The sequence below is a fragment of the Myotis lucifugus genome, unplaced genomic scaffold (assembly GCF_000147115.1).
Source record: "Myotis lucifugus unplaced genomic scaffold, Myoluc2.0 scaffold_1594, whole genome shotgun sequence".
In the NCBI taxonomy this organism is placed as follows: Eukaryota; Metazoa; Chordata; class Mammalia; order Chiroptera; family Vespertilionidae; genus Myotis; species Myotis lucifugus.
In genome coordinates, this window is record NW_005872642.1 from 9669 (window position 1) to 27245 (window position 17577).

At 36.8% G+C, this 17577-nt stretch overlaps 1 protein-coding gene across 5 annotated transcripts in view; it reads left to right on the plus strand.

Moving 5' to 3' along the window:
• Positions 1-3457: 3457 nt before the first annotated feature.
• TRMT11 (tRNA methyltransferase 11 homolog) overlaps positions 3458-17577 on the plus strand; it is a 35295-nt gene continuing 21175 nt past the window's right edge. The window contains exons 1-9 of one of the 5 annotated variants that reach the window (XM_023748629.1): positions 3458-3504; positions 3880-3945; positions 5068-5141; positions 7016-7097; positions 7185-7277; positions 7513-7647; positions 8389-8545; positions 14527-14607; positions 16879-17043. In XM_023748629.1, the coding sequence (XP_023604397.1) occupies positions 5119-5141; positions 7016-7097; positions 7185-7277; positions 7513-7647; positions 8389-8545; positions 14527-14607; positions 16879-17043 (736 nt within the window). In that variant the 5' untranslated portion in view covers positions 3458-3504; positions 3880-3945; positions 5068-5118. Of the gene's footprint in view, positions 3505-3879; positions 3946-5067; positions 5142-7015; positions 7098-7184; positions 7278-7485; positions 7648-8388; positions 8546-14526; positions 14608-16878; positions 17044-17577 lie in introns of all 5 variants that reach the window. The other 4 variants (XM_023748628.1, XM_023748632.1, XM_023748630.1 and 1 more) reach the window with 4 other exon arrangements.

A 17577-nucleotide genomic window follows, 5' to 3' on the forward strand; every position in this document is an offset into this window, starting at 1 on the left:
TAGCTGCCCCCAAGGCCCTGCTTTCCCAGTTAATGGGTGAGTCAAGGTTATTTCCTTGAGAGATGGGGAACACAGCAGCTTTATGGAGAAATTGAGGAAAATAGTAAACTTTGGAATAACCTTTGAGAGCAAAACAGGGAGCTGACAAGTTAAATGAGTAGAGAAGAATACAGGTGTCAGAGCAATGCTGACCACATGGCCAAGGGCGAAGAACCTATACAGTGGGGCCTTGAGTTTAATTCGTTCCGAGACCGAGCTCGTTAAGGAGCTCGTTAACTCAAATTGCTCTATCAACTCAATGCAAAAAATCGGAGGAGAGACAGCTGGTATCTCAAAAAACTCGTTAGTCGGGACACTAAGTCAAGGCCCCACTGTATTTGTAATTTTGCCAGATTCTGTGATTTTCTTCAGTTGTGCTCAACTTACTGGCCTCAGGACTTAATAAAGACAGATTGTGTCATTCAGAATTAATGTTCTGCGGGGAGGGTGTATGGGCGAGACAGGGGTGTCAAGGGCATAGAGTTTCATTGAGCGAGTAGTACTTTAATTAGATCTTAATTGATAAAGGAGATGTTCTGTGGGCGAAGAGAGCTGGAAAGCCCACTTCAGTGAGAAACAAGAGCAAGTATGCGGATGCAGGATTGTTGATTATGGTGACCTGGCACGGGGGAGGTGTGGGGAGGGAGGATGAAGCAGGAGGCAGTGAGGATAGAGATGAGGGTAGGAACCGGATTTTGGAGTGTTTGGTAACCATTGGATTTAATTTTAAGTTAAACGGGAGCCATTGACTCTTTTTTCCTTTTGAAGTCAGGAGGTGACAAAGTGTTTTTTTCTTTTTAAGCCAGGAAGTGACTAGTAATCATTTGTGTAATAAAAAGGTAATTCTGGAGTACCAAAGAAAGGATACCACTTAGAGGAATACTGGAGTGGAACTAGACTGAGGCCGCAGGGTGAGTGCCTGTGGTCAGGCAACGCTTTGAGAAGGGTGTGGTTAGGCTGCAGTCTTAGAAAATAGCGTCCCTGCCCTGGCCAGTGTGGCTCAGTTGGTTGAGCCTAGTCCCATGCACTGAGAGGTCACTGGTTTGATTCCAGGACAGGGCACATGCCCGGGTTGTTGGCTTAATCTCCAGTATGGGGTGTGCAGGAGGCAGCCATTCGATGTTTCTCTTTCTCCCTCTCCCTTCCTCTCTCTCTCTAAAATCAATCAATCAATATATATAGCATTTCTGGTACTTGGTGATTTTACCTGTTTCTTCCTACTTTAATTCTTCTTAGTTTAATCTCCCAAGGTTTATATCCTCACTAGAGGCCTGGTGCATGAAATTTGTGCAAGGGCCTTGGTCCTGGCCCCCGCCTGCCACCACCATGGCCGGGGGGCCTCTGCTGCCTCTGCTGTGGCCCCCACCCACTGCGGCTTTGATGGAAGGAAGGACGTCCAGTCTAATTAGCATATTACGCTTTTATTATTATAGATTGTCCTAAGGCTGACACCCCTTAGTCTGGGACTCATGGCACCCCAACACGCGCCCCCCCCCCCCCCACACACACACACAATGGAGCCACATCTGATTTCCCATCATTCCCTGAATGATGCCTTCTGTTTTCCTGCTTTAGCCTGTAATCCATTTTTACCTAATTTGGATCTTTCCTTTCTCAATCTTCAATCTATTTATTTCATATAGCCAATATTCATTTAACTGACCTACATATTTGTTTATTGTCAGTTTCCTTTTTTAATAGTTTTGATCCTCTGCCAGAATTCTTGATTTTGTCTTTTATTCCCTTCAACATAGAAAGTACAATTCTGTTAAAGTATGTGACTGCTAAAAGGGGCCTGTAGGTCTGTTTCTATTATGTATGGCTTTTTCCCCCCAGGTTCTTTTTCATATGTGCATTGGGTTATTTTTTAAATATGTGCCAAATGTTGTATCTGTAAATTTATTTGAAGAAATAAAATATGAGGCCTAGGATGATGTAAGCCCTATGAAGAAGAAGAAGATAGCACACAGGGTCATAACAATCTAGGATCACTTGAGCTCCTTTTCAGGCGTTAAGTTTTGTTTCTGTTCTGATTCACAGGTACTCCTGGGGTTTGTAGGTTTTGGGGATTCCAGTTTAAACTGGGTGGTTTATCAGCCTCCTTTCCTCCCCATTGGGTGGCCCTATTCTCTTTTTGTCCCTCTATCTTCATTAAGCTGTCCAAAGGGCCACCTGCCTTCACAGCTGATGTGAAGGTCGGTAAACCCCCCAGGGAGCCTGTGGCTGCACCTTGGGCGGTCGTCCTCTCCCAGATCTTGGTTTGACGATTCTTGTAACCTCTCCATGCCTCTAGCAGATGCCAGGTTTTTCTAGTTCTCAGCAGAAGACTCAATCTGAATTACCCGGTTTTCCATCACTGGAAGTCACCATTGAAACTTTTCTTCTAAAACTGAAGTAGTCTTTTCCTCCCTTGTCATCTAATATAACTTATATATATATTTTGCTTTGCTTCTTTAAGAACACTCAATGTTTACACCTCACATTTCAGTTACTAGGTTAAATATTAACTTACCATAATTTGTGCTTAATAAATTCACAGTGATGCTCCCTAGTTAATCATTTATTTCTTTTTCTTAATTCAACATATATATAGTCATCTAATTAACTGATCAGGACAGCAAAATTAATTTGCAATGGGACTCTTGTCACTTTTGCCTGTTATTTGGTAAAATTGTTGGTCTTTTAATCACAAATTAATACATCACTAGTTATTTTAGTTTCTAGAGAAAAGAATGGTTCCAAATATGGCTTGTAAACAAATATATTAACAATACTATGCTAGTAATAAAAAAGTTAAAATACATTAAAAGTACCTTTTTTTTAATCAATTGACACAATAATGGTACAACAGCCAGTTGAGAAGTAGTGAAGCGAAATCAATACTCTTACCTTATAATTTAGGACAACCCTTTAAGAAAGTATTTTGGCATATAAACTGTAAGAAGCCATAAAAATGTCATCTCTCTGGATATATTAACCCTACTTATTGTGACTCATAAGGAAACCCAAAATATGGGAAAAGCCATATACTCATAAAATGTATATGTTAGCCTTATTTTAAACTGATAGAATTGAAAACCACCAAAATATTCAGCCTAAAGTATATTGTTTCCTATTGAAAAGTTTGCAATACTGATGCCAAGGAGGAAAATCTTTATGCTATTACGATTCAAAGAGAAGAAAAGAGAATCTTAAACATGTTTGCAAACATGTTATTTCTTTTCTGAACATTCTCAAATCATCTATGTAATTTATTTTTATTGCTCTAGTATCAGTTTTACTAATCTGTAGTTCTTGTAATCTGTGCTTTTTTTCTTTTCAAAATTAGGACAATTTCTGATCAAATCTTTTAGCAATTTTATTGTATAAAATTTCTCAGAAATGACTTACTATTTGTGACTCTAAATTTTTTTTTTTAGAACCTGGAGATGTAATTTGTGAGGTATTGAATTTTAAATGCTTTAGGTAGGTCTTCAACCCACTCTTTTCATTTTTATTTTTTTAAATCCTCACCTGAGATTATTTTTTCCATTAATTTCTAGAGAGAGTGGAAGGGAGGGAGGGAGGGGGAGAGAGAGAAACATCCACATGAGAGAGACACGTTGATTGGTTGCCTCCCACATTCACCACTCCGGGGGCTGGGGAACCTGCAACCGAGATACCTACCCTTGCCTGGGAATCAAATTCGTGATCCTTCCATTTGAGGGCCGATACTAACCACTGAACCAAACCAGCCAGGGCCCACTCTTTTCATTTTTAATTGTATTGTACTTATGTCTTTTAATACACTTTGCATTCTCTGTATTAAAATGTGTTCTCTCTATAATATTTTCAATATAGGAAATAAAGTCTTTGCTTTCACTTTTTGGAGGTCAGTTCACTAATAATCAGGAAACTTATGGAAAGGTAAGTTGAATTTATATTTTTCAGTAAATCATACATAATATAAATAGAACCTTGTATTTAAAGAGAAGAACTGCAAATGTTAAAGTTATAAAATTTAAAAAAATTCAAGATTATACTTTGGGATTTTATATGCATTATTTTGGTCAAACTACATAAGAGAGCAACTACAAAATTAATCTGAAGTTTAAATAACCTTAAACTTGCTAGTATTGTCATTTATAGAGTCACTTATAAAAATGTTCTTGTTACCGGTGGCAGTAGGATATCCCTTTCTCCACTGAGTGCTGGGGGTGGATCCTTATGATATCTTGGGAAAAAGAATTTTCTGAGACTTGCACGAGAGGATGAATGAACGTTACTTGTGTGGAATTACGTCTCTGTGTTTCCTAAGTCCCATTTCCCTTAGTGTAGCTGGGGATTCAGTAGAGCTAAAGCAATTCAATGCCTAGAGTTTCTGTTCCATAGTGCAGTCGGGTCCAGTTTAGCATCAGGCTGGTTGCAATCCATTAGTCCATTGTGTGTGGGGTCCACATGGGCCATGTGCGCAAATACAAGAAGCAGTATTCGAGCCAGGAGTCAACCAAGAGAAACCAGGAAAAAACCAAGAGAGCAAACTCCTTTGTTTAGGGAATTAAATATCTCAAAAATCTTCCTGAGTTTACAGTGGCCACGCTTACTCTGGCCAGTGACCAGTCCCAGGTTTGACTGACAGGCAAGTACCTTTCTAATGCCACCCCAGGCACCTATTCTCCCACCTGTCCAGTTCCTCCCCCAGCAATCTGTGGGGAATGGACTGGTGGCTCCCTGAGGAGTGTAGAACTGCAGCTTCCTGGCAGAGCTGCCCAATGACTTGCCTATAATATTTGGCCTGCCCTTTTGCTCCTTTCCTGTTATTAATAACTAGATTAATTATAACAGTATCATTCTGATATTATACAACAATATTTTATTAAAATGATTTACTTTTTTTACTATTAGAACAATGTTAATTTTGGTTAGAGTCAGATCACATGTTGTCTAAAAGTAGCAAGTAGGAATATCTCCTTATTGACTTCTTGAATAAAAGCATATGAGGCCATAACGCCCATTTGAAGTAAGTTGTATGTTGTTTTTTTCTTTCAGTCTCCTTTTTGGATACTTACTATTCCCTCTGAAGAGATTGCCAGAAACTTAATGAAACGGACAGTGTGTGCCAAGTAAGGAAAACTTATAATGTTCTTTTGCATCGGTGTATACACACTTCTCATAATACTCTGTCCTACTTTTTGCTATATTGGCAGAAGTAGAAGTGGTTGGTTGTTGGGGAAGTCAATTTATGCCTGCAGTTACCTTCATTTGCCACTGGATGGGGCTGGGGGGACAGAGGAGAGTTACCTGCTAAAACAGTGAAAGAATCTCAGTGTGAAATGCAGAAACACTTAGTTCAGAATAAATTTTTAAAACTTCTGTATTAAGCAGAAGTATGGTATAAGATGAAAATGCTATGCTATTACATAGGATAAATGCCACAGTTAATTATAACCAAAAATCTAAACTGTTTTTCTTGTAGATGGTTTTTAGTTGGATGAGCAGATTGTTGAATGTAAGATGACAAAAAGTGAGGACCGCCATGAAATAAGTTTTTCTGTTTTAGTTTTTAGAGGAGTTCTGATTATCGTAATTTGGTATGAATTACACTGTTTATCCTACTTGAGTGTTTTCTAGAATTTATCATTGGCATTTTCTGTTTTTTCCTTTTGTTTCTCTTTTTATTGGAAAATTTTCTATTTTGGAGTTTGGAAGTTAAACTGTATTTTCAACATTCATCTTAAAATTGGGCCAACTTATGTTTGAGTTGCTTTGTTTTCTGAACATTTTGGCAGATTACTGAATGCCTTCTTTCCTTAAAAATAACATTTAATAATGCAGTACAAATATGAATTTATGTATACCTAGTTTTATTAACATGGTTGGCAATATTGAGTAGACTATAAACCAATATTTAGTTAAATTCATCACAGTACTACCTCTAATCTCTTACACTAAAGCTTGTTAATGGGTCTAATGTATTTAATAAAAATGACTAGACAATGGAAGCATAACTAAGAAACACATCCTTAATTAATTACTTCTTTAGATTAGCATATTAAAAGTTATGGCTCTCAAAGGTGTTTGATTTCCAAAGATGTGGTTCATTAGGTTTAAAGTAACTGCTTGAGGACCAAGAACTTGTACACTTCCTTCAAAGCTCATATCTTCTGATGCATATATTTTACAAATGGTACAATTAACAATTATGTAATGATTATATAATAGTACATAATAATTTCCGTGGCTGTTTTTTATTTTCTGTATGTTTTGTATAGCTGAGGTCACTCCTTAAGTGATAACTGTGTAAGTGTAGGATTACTGTAGAGGCCCTCTTTCTATAAATTCAATACAAAGGAGAGGAGGAATTCATTTTCAAAAGATAATCTCAATTCTAATGGCATTGTTAATTACAGTTATAAAGTAGTTTAAATTTAGATGCACAGAACTGTGCTAATATGTAGATTGAGTTCTGTTTCAACTAATTCTAAGAACTATTTCACTGGTTGCAATGAAATCTTGCTTGTAATTGTTTAAATGTTCCTAGAAATATATGGAAGCTTAAGAATATTTTTTAATGTAAGAATTTCTGTAATAGTTATAAAAGTAATTGTTAGTTACTAAATGTTACTAAGTAATAGCTAAATATTAATAGTAACATTTTTATCCGGTCATTTTTCTTTTTGTTTTATGGAGAAGACACTGGGAAAAATTGGATTTCCTGTAGCTTTTCACCCATTTACTACAATAACTTCAGGCATTTTACTACATCATTTGTGATTTATGATAAATTTATCTGCTTATGTGTAAAGTTCAATTCCTCTGTGTAATTTGGACATAAGCTATATTTGTTTCCGGATACATATTCTCATTTATAGCTTAGGAAACATAGGCAATACTTGTTTTAGTGGAATGAGCATAAAGAACTAGTGAAATCATTGTGACACATTACTGTGTGAACTGATCTCTTAACTGAGGTTAGTACTGATCATTTATTTCCTAGGTCCATATTTGAGCTATGGGGTCATGGGAAATCTCCAGAAGAGCTGTATAGTTCTCTCAGAAACTACCCTGTGGAGAAGATGGTGCGTAGTGAAGTGTGGTGTCATGTAGTCTGTCTGCAGATACTGTGGAATTCCTAAGCCTGAAGAACTTATCTGCTTTTATTTCAGGTTCCATTTCTACATTCAGATTCTACATATAAAATAAAGATTCACACATTCAATAAAACATTGACACAAGAAGAAAAAGTCAAACGAATAGATGTAAGTGAATTTAGCAAAACCAAAAAACCTGTGAAATTAATATAGTCTAACCCCTGTTGATATATAATAATTCCAATGTTTGTTAAGTGTTTATTTAGTAGCACATTGTGTGCTAAGTATGTTTAATGTTTTGTCGAATTAAATCCTAATACCAAACTTATAAGATAGGTATTATATAAGCACTATTTTCCCTTTTACATTTTTATAGGACATTGGAATTACTTTTATTTTGTAGGCTCTTGAGTTTCTGCCATTTGAAGGAAAAGTAAATTTAAAGAAGCCACAGCATATATTCTCTGTTTTGGAGGATTATGGTTTGGACCCCAACTGCATTCCTGAGAATCCACATAATATTTATTTTGGTAGATGGGTAAGGAAATGTTCTTTTTACCTATTTAAGTTTATTTTCTCTCAAAGCTAAATTCTGGGCCTTTTTATTTAACTCTAGAGGTAGAACTTGATAGCAGCTGAAGAGTCAGAACTGTATGAATTAAAGTCAGTGAAAAATATGTGGTTATGTGGTTGGTTGGTTGTTTTTTTTGTTTGTTTGTTTTTTTTCTTGGTTTGTTTGTTTTTCTAGAGATTTAGGGCCTAGGTAGGAGGTGTGTACCTGAAAACATTAACACAAGTCTTGTCAGGAAGTCTGAACTGCTTTCTCAGTAAAGCCGAGCGAGGGCCGAGTGCTCTGGTAGCTGAGGGACCTCATTTGCGGAGCTCTCCAGTTTAGGTTTCCATTCTGAAAAGAAATGAAATTACTGTAGAGTAGTTCTGTCCACTTCCCGGAGGTTCTAAGTGGGTGAGTGGAAGCTGTGGCTTATGTTACAGAATATTATTTAGAAGAAAAAAAAGATGGATAAAGCTTACTCACCACAAGCCCCTGCAATAATTGCATTCAAATTCAATTCAGATTTGGTTTGAAAAGTCAAAGTAAGTGACAACACATAAGAACTCAAGGTATTTGTCCACATTTTTTTTTAAAGGAACAAGTTTAGAGCAGTAGTAAGTGGAAAGAAGTTTTCATCATCAAGATACTATGGTGGTTTTATTGTGAATGATTAGCTTAGATCTGTTCTGTACAGTTATACTAATTTGAAAAACATTTCTGATCTAGATTGCAGATGGACAAAGGGAGCTTATAGAGTCATACAGTGTCAAAAAGAGACACTACATTGGAAATACAAGCATGGATGCTGGTTTATCATTCATCATGGCCAACCATGGAAAAGTAAAGAAAAATGATATTGTCTTTGATCCGTTTGTTGGAACAGGTATTTTGATTTAACTGTTAAAGCTAGCTTAGAAACGTTGCTTGTTTATATAAATCAGAGTAATAGTAATATATTTTTTTCATAGTAATATTTTTGCTAAAAGGTTAAATGAACAGAATAATCTTTTAATTATTATTAGTTAGTGCCTAAGAGATAACCACATATTTGTGTAATAGCCCGTATTTAACACTTTTGCCACTTCAAAGATGAATTTGTGTATTTTTTTTCCAAGTAAACCACTAGGGGGAAGCATACCATACATTGCAATATCATACATTGTGGAAATGTTATGAAGCTATCTAGTTTACTTAAATAGGAAAATTCTTGGGGGGGGGGAGAAAGACTTAAGTGACAAAAAAAATGTGTCCATCTTTTAAAATTGACAACCATATACTTTCCCATCCCTTGTAAGTAACCACCTTTTTTTGTTTGCTAGTTGATTCTTCCTGTGTTGTTTTTTTCTATTTTTATTTTTGGTAGTGATTAGCAGATATATGTACATTTTATTTCTACTTTCTAGCATAAAAGATAGCATACTATATATGTTGTTTTTAAATTTTCTTTTTTTAGTGCTTAACAGTATTTCCTGGAAATCACTTTCTATTTGTTCATAGAGATTTTCTTCATTCTCTTTTCCCCTATCCATCACCACCCTCCCCTTTCCAACCATCAGTTTGTTCTCTGTATCTTTTGTTCTTTTTTATAATTGTACCCCATGGGTGTATATACTGTAATTTAGTCAGACAGTTTCCTATACTTGGGCGTGGGTAGTTTCCAATATTTTGCAGTTTCAACTAAGGGTTGCAATGAATAATCTTGTACACTTATATCTTCATAATGTTATACACACACACACACACACACACACACACACACATACATATATGTATGTATATATCTAGGGTAAATTCCTAGAAGCTGGATTGCTGGGTTGAAGAGCGTATGCATATGTAGTTTTGTTAAATGTTACCAAATTCCTCTCAATTATATCATTTTACATTCTTGACAGCAATATATGAGAGTCCCTGTTCCCCTACAGCCTCACCAGCAGAGTGTATTATGAAGCTTTTGAAATTTTGCTATTCCATTGGATGAAAATGTATCTTAATGTAATGTTAGTTTGTATTTCTCTTGTTATGAGTGAAGTGTAATAAGTTTTTATATTTTAAGGGTCATTTTTAGAATTTTTTTTGAATTATCTTTCATGTCTTTTGCCCAGTTTTCTGTAGACTTTTTGGTCTCCTCAGTTTTAAAAAGTACTTTTCATGTTAGGGATTTTAGCCTCCTCTTTCCCCATACATGTATATAAAATATTTTCTCCCAGTTTCCCATTTATCCTTTGATTTAGCATATAATAGCTTTTTACCATGCAAAAATTTTCCCTACATCCAATTTATAGAGGGATTAAGCCAGGGGTGGGCAAACTTTTTGACTCGAGGGCCACAATGGGTTCTTAAACTGGACCGGAGGGCCGGAACAAAAGCATGGATGAAGTGTTTGTGTGAACTAATATAAATTCAAAGTAAACATCATTACATAAAAGGGTACGGTCTTTTTTTTTTTTTAGTTTTATTCATTTCAAACGGGCCGGATCCGGCCCGCGGGCCGTAGTTTGCCCACGGCTGGATTAAGCTATGCATTTGGCTGGTACTTTGGTAGTCTTAATTTTTTCCTTTTAGATCTCTGGTCCATTTTGAGTTTATTTTCTTACATGTTGTGAAGAATGGATTTAATTTATCTTTTTCCAAACGCAAGGCCTTATTAATCCCTAAACTTGTTCTTAGACGTTAAAACATTTTTTCTGTGAAGTGAGAATAATTCTTTGAGATACATACATGTATATAAAGCTTAGTATGCACACATACACATAGACCAGATCATAAAGTTTAAAAATAGAGTTACCAGTACAGGTAAAACTTTCTTCCCTTCATGCAGATTAGACTGGGTATATTATGAAATGCTTACTTCCACAGCAAATGAGGTTTTCACTACTTTTCTTTTGGTAAGGACTGGGGAGACCTGCCCCTAAATTACTTTATGGCAGCTCTTGAAAGTGGGTAGCATAGCCTGGTCATTTTACTGGTTATGTATATATGGTACAGTTAATGGAAAATTGCAAGAAGCCCTTTACAAGATGTTGCTAAAGTATCCTATATAATAAAAGCCTAATATGCAAATTGACCGAACGGCAGAACCATCAGTCGGTGGGCGGGGCTGTCGAGCAGGCAGCATCAGGCCAGCCAAGGCGGGTGCCAGTGGGCAGAGGGAGTAGACGGCAATTGAGGGACCGTGGCGACTGGTGGCAGCGGGGCGATGGGGGGGGGGGGTTGGGGCTGGCACCATGGCAGCAATGGGGGGTGGGGCCGGCCCCTCGGGGGGCAGGGCTGGCCCCTCGCTGGCTGGTGCCATTTCCCATCGGCTCACTGGTCACCTCCCGCAGAGGGAGGCCAGACTGTGGCTTAGGCCCGCTCCCCACAGGGAGCAGGCTTAAGCTGTCAGTTGGACATCCCCCGAGGGCTCCCGGACTGCGAGAGGGCACAGGCTGGGCTGAGTGACCACCCTCAAGTGCATGAATTTTCGTGCACTGGGCCTCTAGTATTTTATAATTTGTGTTTGTAGTTTAAGCGTAGAATTAGGACTTTAGCTAGTTTTTGTTTTGAAACTGGTAATAGCCAATAGTTGTGAATAGACACAGTTCTTAAGCACAGTCTGTCCTCTTTTTAGGCCCTTTTGTCTCATTGATGGGTAGTACCTTCTGAAGGACTGGAGAAATAAGAAGCTTTGTGCCCTCCTCCATGGCCATATGATTTTCTCAGGGTTATAGACTAGGGTAGAAAGCTTCTGGGAGACTGAAAGGAGAGATACAATCTTTTCCTGCCCAAATACCTTTCCTTTTTCTGTGAGGTAGTCTGCTACATTATCTAAAAGGACATGAGCTGTAGAAACACACTTTTCTTTCCGTCTTAGCAAATATATTGATTCTCATTTTAAGATTTTTTTAAAAGGTGTGTATCTCTTTTCCTCATGGGGAAGATACATGTCATTGGGTCAATTCTCAGTAGTTAAGCACTACTGTTCTGATATGAGCATGACTAAAGGAGGGATCAGCATGAGTATGTTGAATACATACAATGGCATAGGCCTGCCTATTGTATGGTATAAAACTTGTGAATGGTATACAGCTCATACTAAGTGTGCAGCCTTACTTAATTTAACTTTTTTGTTTAATAACAAATTTTACTTTTGTTTTTCTAATTGGTAAGCTAATGTATATTTACTTCAGTTGCTGTTGACCCCAAAGGGGACAGTATGGCATAGACTACCATGAGAGCAAATAGAGTTAGTTTTAAATCCTTACTCTGTCAGTTACTATGTGAACTTGGGCAACATTCTTAACGTGTCTGGGCCTCACTTCCATCATTTGTGATATGGTAATAAGTAATACATTGTGAGGATTAAGTGAGGTAATATATGTCTATGAAATCCTTAGGAAGCTGCATGATGCATGGTAGACATTCAGTGAACTGTATTGATTATCATTATTATTTTAAATTATTTTATTAAGAACTTAAGTGCCTTTTTGGTAAAGATGTTAGATATAGCCAATATGGGATGGTGATGATGAACAATTGGGCCATGAACTTATTTTATAGTCTCTTCTTTGGCTAATTTTTCAAAATATTCTTAAGTTGCAACTGTTGGCAGATTGTATCAGCAAGCAAGGAAATTGAGGATTAAAATGTAAACTTTCATTCTCTGAAAGTGATGAAAATACTTGGTCCAGGTGTCTGCCAGCGTAGGTAGCTGTGGTGTGATTTGATGACGGAGTCTGCAGCTGTAGCTCTGATCCTTCTCACCTTCCCTCACAAGTGAACCGGCTCCTTTGGCAGCTGAGAGAGAATACTCCCAGGAGACCGCTGTTCCTTTGGCTCTGCCTTCAGATGGCCCGGAGGTGTAAGGGAAGGAGTGTGGCTCCTTTTGAAATGTTATCATTGCGAAATGATAGACACAGGTGCTGGGAAACTGACCGTCCTGGTTCTGGGGGGACTAGAGGGAAAGGTGAGGAGAGAGGAATCGATCCCTGTGGGTCTGAGGAGCAGTCTCTGCTTCCCATTGTGTCCACAGTTCTCCGTAGTTTCCTTTTCCTGAGTTTTATAGTTTATCTATGAAAATTTCTCTATTCTAGCAATATCCTCTTACTTAGGCTGCTAGTTTAATTTATATGAGGTTTTTTAAAGGATAAAATAGATGTTAATAGTATCTCCATTTTTCTCCTTTTTCCTTTTCTTTCAGCAAAACCAAAGCCAGTCTCTCATTTTCACACTTTGTGAAGCTTTCCACATAAATCTCTAAAGATGAAAATCAGGCATTAATTTCTTTGTCATAAGTAAATTTCATGTATTGGGTCCTTTTGCTTATATGATACTACCCTAACCTTAAAGTGGTTGCTTTTTAAGTAATGAGAAATCAAAACACCGAGTCTGTGGTATTTTTACACTTGAAAGCATGTAATATCAGGTGAGTCCGTTACCTGCCCCCTCAACACTTCATCCCTGCATTTTATCACCCCTTCGTCCACCGGAAAGCTTCCAGGAAAGTCCAACTGAGGTGTCGCTAAATGCAAAAAGTGCTTCAATTGAACAGAAAAAAAAAATTAGATGATTGACAGTGGTTATTCAGTGACTAGATCAGAGAAGCTACTTCATAATGATTTTATTTAAAACTTTAAAAGCTTAAAGGGCACAGAGTTAACTAACAGATTATTCATCTCCTTGCAGCAGTGTACTCTAAATTGGGTCTGCTCAAAACTCACTAACCAAATGGATAAGGTTCTGTTTAAGGAAGCACAGGAAAGCTTTTCTGTTCCCTTGACAACTAGCTCTTCTAGGTGAGTATCTGCCTTAATTGGCAGACTTGTAGTAATTCCTCATGATTTGGGTGAAGTGATTTTGTGAGTATTCCACCTCATCACATACAGTAACTTTCCCAAATAGGGACTGTTCCATTTGTAGAGTAAGAGTTATGAGGACCTACTTGCCTTACCTCTCACACGAATGCTTTTGTAGTTAGTATGAGGGAACCTAGGTTTTGGCTTTTGCTGTGCTTTTAGTCCTGTATTTCTCTTCTTCAGGGACTCCAATAGGAAGTAGCCAGTTACAATATTTTTCATGGGAAAAGTATTTGTAAGTACATGCTACCAGACTGTGTTTTAAATGGCTATGGGGGAACACTATTCATTTATAGATCTTGACCCTCTGGAGGCACTACCCATCTTAATTTTAGAGATTATATTTCAAAGTATATTAAGGAAATAGCCCTAGTTATTTTCCCTTGGCCAAGTCTGTGTACAGTCTAGAATGTACTTCTGTTTTCAGTTTGACCTTTCTATAGAATAGTAAACAGAAAAATGGTATTAATTGTGTGTTTCATAGTAGTTATTTAGAACAATATTTATAGTTTTAAAATGAGGTCATTACTTTACTAGTTATAGAAATAACTATTTTTTACTCTAATATTTTAATTTTTGCAAGGATTAATGTCTTACATAGTAATTATGTCCACTTGAGTTATTTGAAACTCTGACTTCAGTGCCTTTGAGCCCAGTGGTCAGAATTTATTTATTGCCAGCTCTTTGTGTAGCAGTCATCTGCTCATTTGTAAAAAAGGAGCAAGATGCTTTGCATGGATCTCTTAGAATGAGATGAAAATAATGTCTAAATATACATTATTTTGAACCCCCCCCCAAAAGATAATTTTCTATAAGTATTGCTGTTTAGAGTAGTGATGCCAAGTCATACATAATTATCTGCTTTGTGACCACTGTAGTGAGCATAGCTTAGGATTTGTTTCTTTTAGTTTGGAGGCCAGGACCATTGTCCTTCTAGGATACTCTGCCTGCAGCTAGTTTGTAAGAATCTAAGTGGAAGAAATAAGAGTCTGGGACTTTCTGGTTAACATATCATAACTGTGGTTTTTTTCAGGTGGCCTTCTGATAGCATCTGCTCATTTTGGAGCATATGTATACGGGACAGACATAGACTACAACACAGTTCATGGCTTGGGTGAGTATGGTTCTAGATAGACAGTGTTGCAGTCTTTGCTCTTCTACCAAATGTGCCTTTAAAATAAATATTTTTATATGGTATTATACATCCACTTTTACTGTTAAGAATGAAGAGTTGTGGTATAATATAGTTTTACTTATTTTTACAATAAGACTTCCTTGGGTATCTGCTTTTTACGAAGTGATCCTGGGGGAACACAGTGATGAATAAGAAAAGGCCCTCCCTCAGAGGTATTGTGGTCTTAGAGAGGTTTTTTAAAAGGAGGCGAACTATAAGGTCGTGAACTTTAGGGTTGGGAGAGAACTAGGAGAGAGCCATTTTGTAATCAGCATGATCGTGTTAATAAAACATACAGTTTCTATCTGAAGATTGCTTGCTTTTGAGGGGATTTTGGAAAGTAGTTTAAAATCTGGAAGCTTTGCTGATGATGTGTTATTCAGTGAAATTGAATCAAACTGTAAAAGTAATTCCTTAAAGCTGAATGGTATTAGAAATGTCAGGTTTCATTGATGATTTTAAAGTTGTTTGTATATACTAGTTAAATTATTGCAGCTAGAATCAGCCCTTAAAATACTCTTTTCCTTTTTCCCGTCCAGTGTAAATTATTATATAGGTGAAAATTTATTATGCGTTCTTTTCTTTTGCTAAAGCAATTTGATATATTGTACTTGATGACCTGTCTTTTTTCCTGTCTTGACTATAAGGAATTTAGTAATATTTATCATAAGGAAAATGAGTTGTATTTAATCAAGTTCACCTAAGTAAGCTAACCAGAAAAAAATATTATTTGTCTGCAATATGTTAGAGTAGACAAAGTATTAGTACAGCTTGCTTTTAGTAGAAGTGGTATGTTTGCTTTAAGGAAATTGTCATATGTAATTTATTTGAATTTTTATTTATGAAAGTTGTGTTTAAAACTTGTTACAACCTTTCAGTGTTCTTGGGTAGAATTCTGATGGACGTAGCATTTCCTCAGAGCTCATCCAAGATGCTGTTAGATATGTTCATTCTGATCTCTTACTGTTCTCAAATATCCTCAAGTTTCTCCTATTTTTAAAAATACAAAACCTTTTCTGTCAATCCTGTAGACACCTCCTAGCTGCCATTTTGTTTTCCTCTTATTTTGCCAAAGTACTTCTTGAAAAACTAGTATTTTCTTGCTATCTCCCCTTCTTCATCTCTCATTCTCTGGTGCCCATTATTTGTCAGCTTTCATGCCTACTGAAAGCTCTAAGGCCACAGATTTACAGCATTTGGCAGTGCTGACGTTTATAATGTCTCCTTTGGTCCCCAAGACAGTACTCTCAGCAGGTCGTACTTTATGTCCTTGGCTTCCATTGCAGCCTCCGTAAGGCCTGCAGTTTTCTTTGTTCTGTGTTTACACATTGCTTTTCTCCGGCATCTCTCTGCCCCCTTCTCCTGTCAACACTACATTGTGCAGTCATGTCATTCTTCTCTTTTGACATTTAAGTTTTGTTTTTATTGTGAAGTAGATCATTATACAGATGAGTGTATAAAAATAGAATAAATATAAAACAAACACGTATGTAACTGCCACCTAGGTTAATAATGTCATTCATTCTTATGGATTTAAGTTAAGTTTCTATACTGGTGACTCCTATGTGTGTATATTCTGACCTCCGACTACCTGCTGAATAGCTCTTCCTGAATGTTGTGTAGGTAGCTTACAAGCAAGATTGATGTATCTCAAGTGAATCACATCTTTTTTCCTAAGCTTGTTTTTCCTCTTGGTTTCTGTCATCTTAATTAATGGTATCCCATCATCCACTTTTGTCTCCTAAACTAGTACTTTTGAACAACTTCAATCCTGGTGTAACTTTTCATCTGTAATGTCTCCATTCCCCCCTTTCCCCCCACTTCCTGATCACATGCATTTCCCAAATTAGCTTTCTTAGTTTTTGTTTCATTGATCTGATTCATCACTACATCAGACTGTTTGGTGCTAGAGGAAAGGGACCGTATTTTATTCAACTCTGTATCTTACTAGTATATGCTTTGAACTCAGTGAGTATTGAATTAGTGTTTTAAGGCAGTTTTACTTGAAAAGTGACAGAACAATACCAGGCATCAGTACATTTTACTGTTCAAAATATATTTTTATAATAAGTTGAAATAAATGTTTATTTGTATAATAAAAGGGAGATTTTTTTAAGTGAAAGCAAGTTTTATTTGAATAAATGTAGGTTTAGATGAGTTAAATATTACTTTGATTTAGTACTTCCTGTCTTTCTTTTTCTCTCACTTCAGGAAAGGCTAGTAGGAAAAACCAGAAATGGAGAGGACCAGATGAAAACATTAGGGCAAATCTCCGTCAGTATGGGTTAGAGAAGTATTACCTTGATGTCCTGGTTTCTGATGCATCCAAACCTTCCTGGAAGAAGGGCACATATTTTGATGCAATCATCACTGATCGTAAGTTTGCTTTTATACAGAAGTAGGAGTAGGATTTGTTTCCTGAAGTCATTCACATTTAAAATACAAACTTTACACACACACACACACACACACACACACACACACGATGCCAACTTGTACTGGTATTTCCCCCACCCCCATCTTCATATAGTGAGAAGGAAAAAATTTGTGAATATAGGTAGGGTATCCATTTAATAGTAAAGAGCTTACTGTTTAGTTTTCATAAACTATGTATATTAACTTGTCATCCCTTTATTTCTTCAGCTCATTTTTTGAGGCATATATTTGTTTTCGTGTTTGTTTTATATTTGGCTACAGTTGGTCATTAGTATACTCACTGGATCCAAAATGTCATTTGCAATTATGGTATCAGATTTCGAAGAAGAGAGTTTCATCTATCACACATTTTTTCCATGTGTAAGTTTTTGTGTTTTTTTGTAGTGCCTGTTTGCACTGACATCTCCTTTCTAGAGTTACAAGAAATTCTGTGGACACTGGGCTTGAGAACGCACTGAGCTTCAGGAATACACA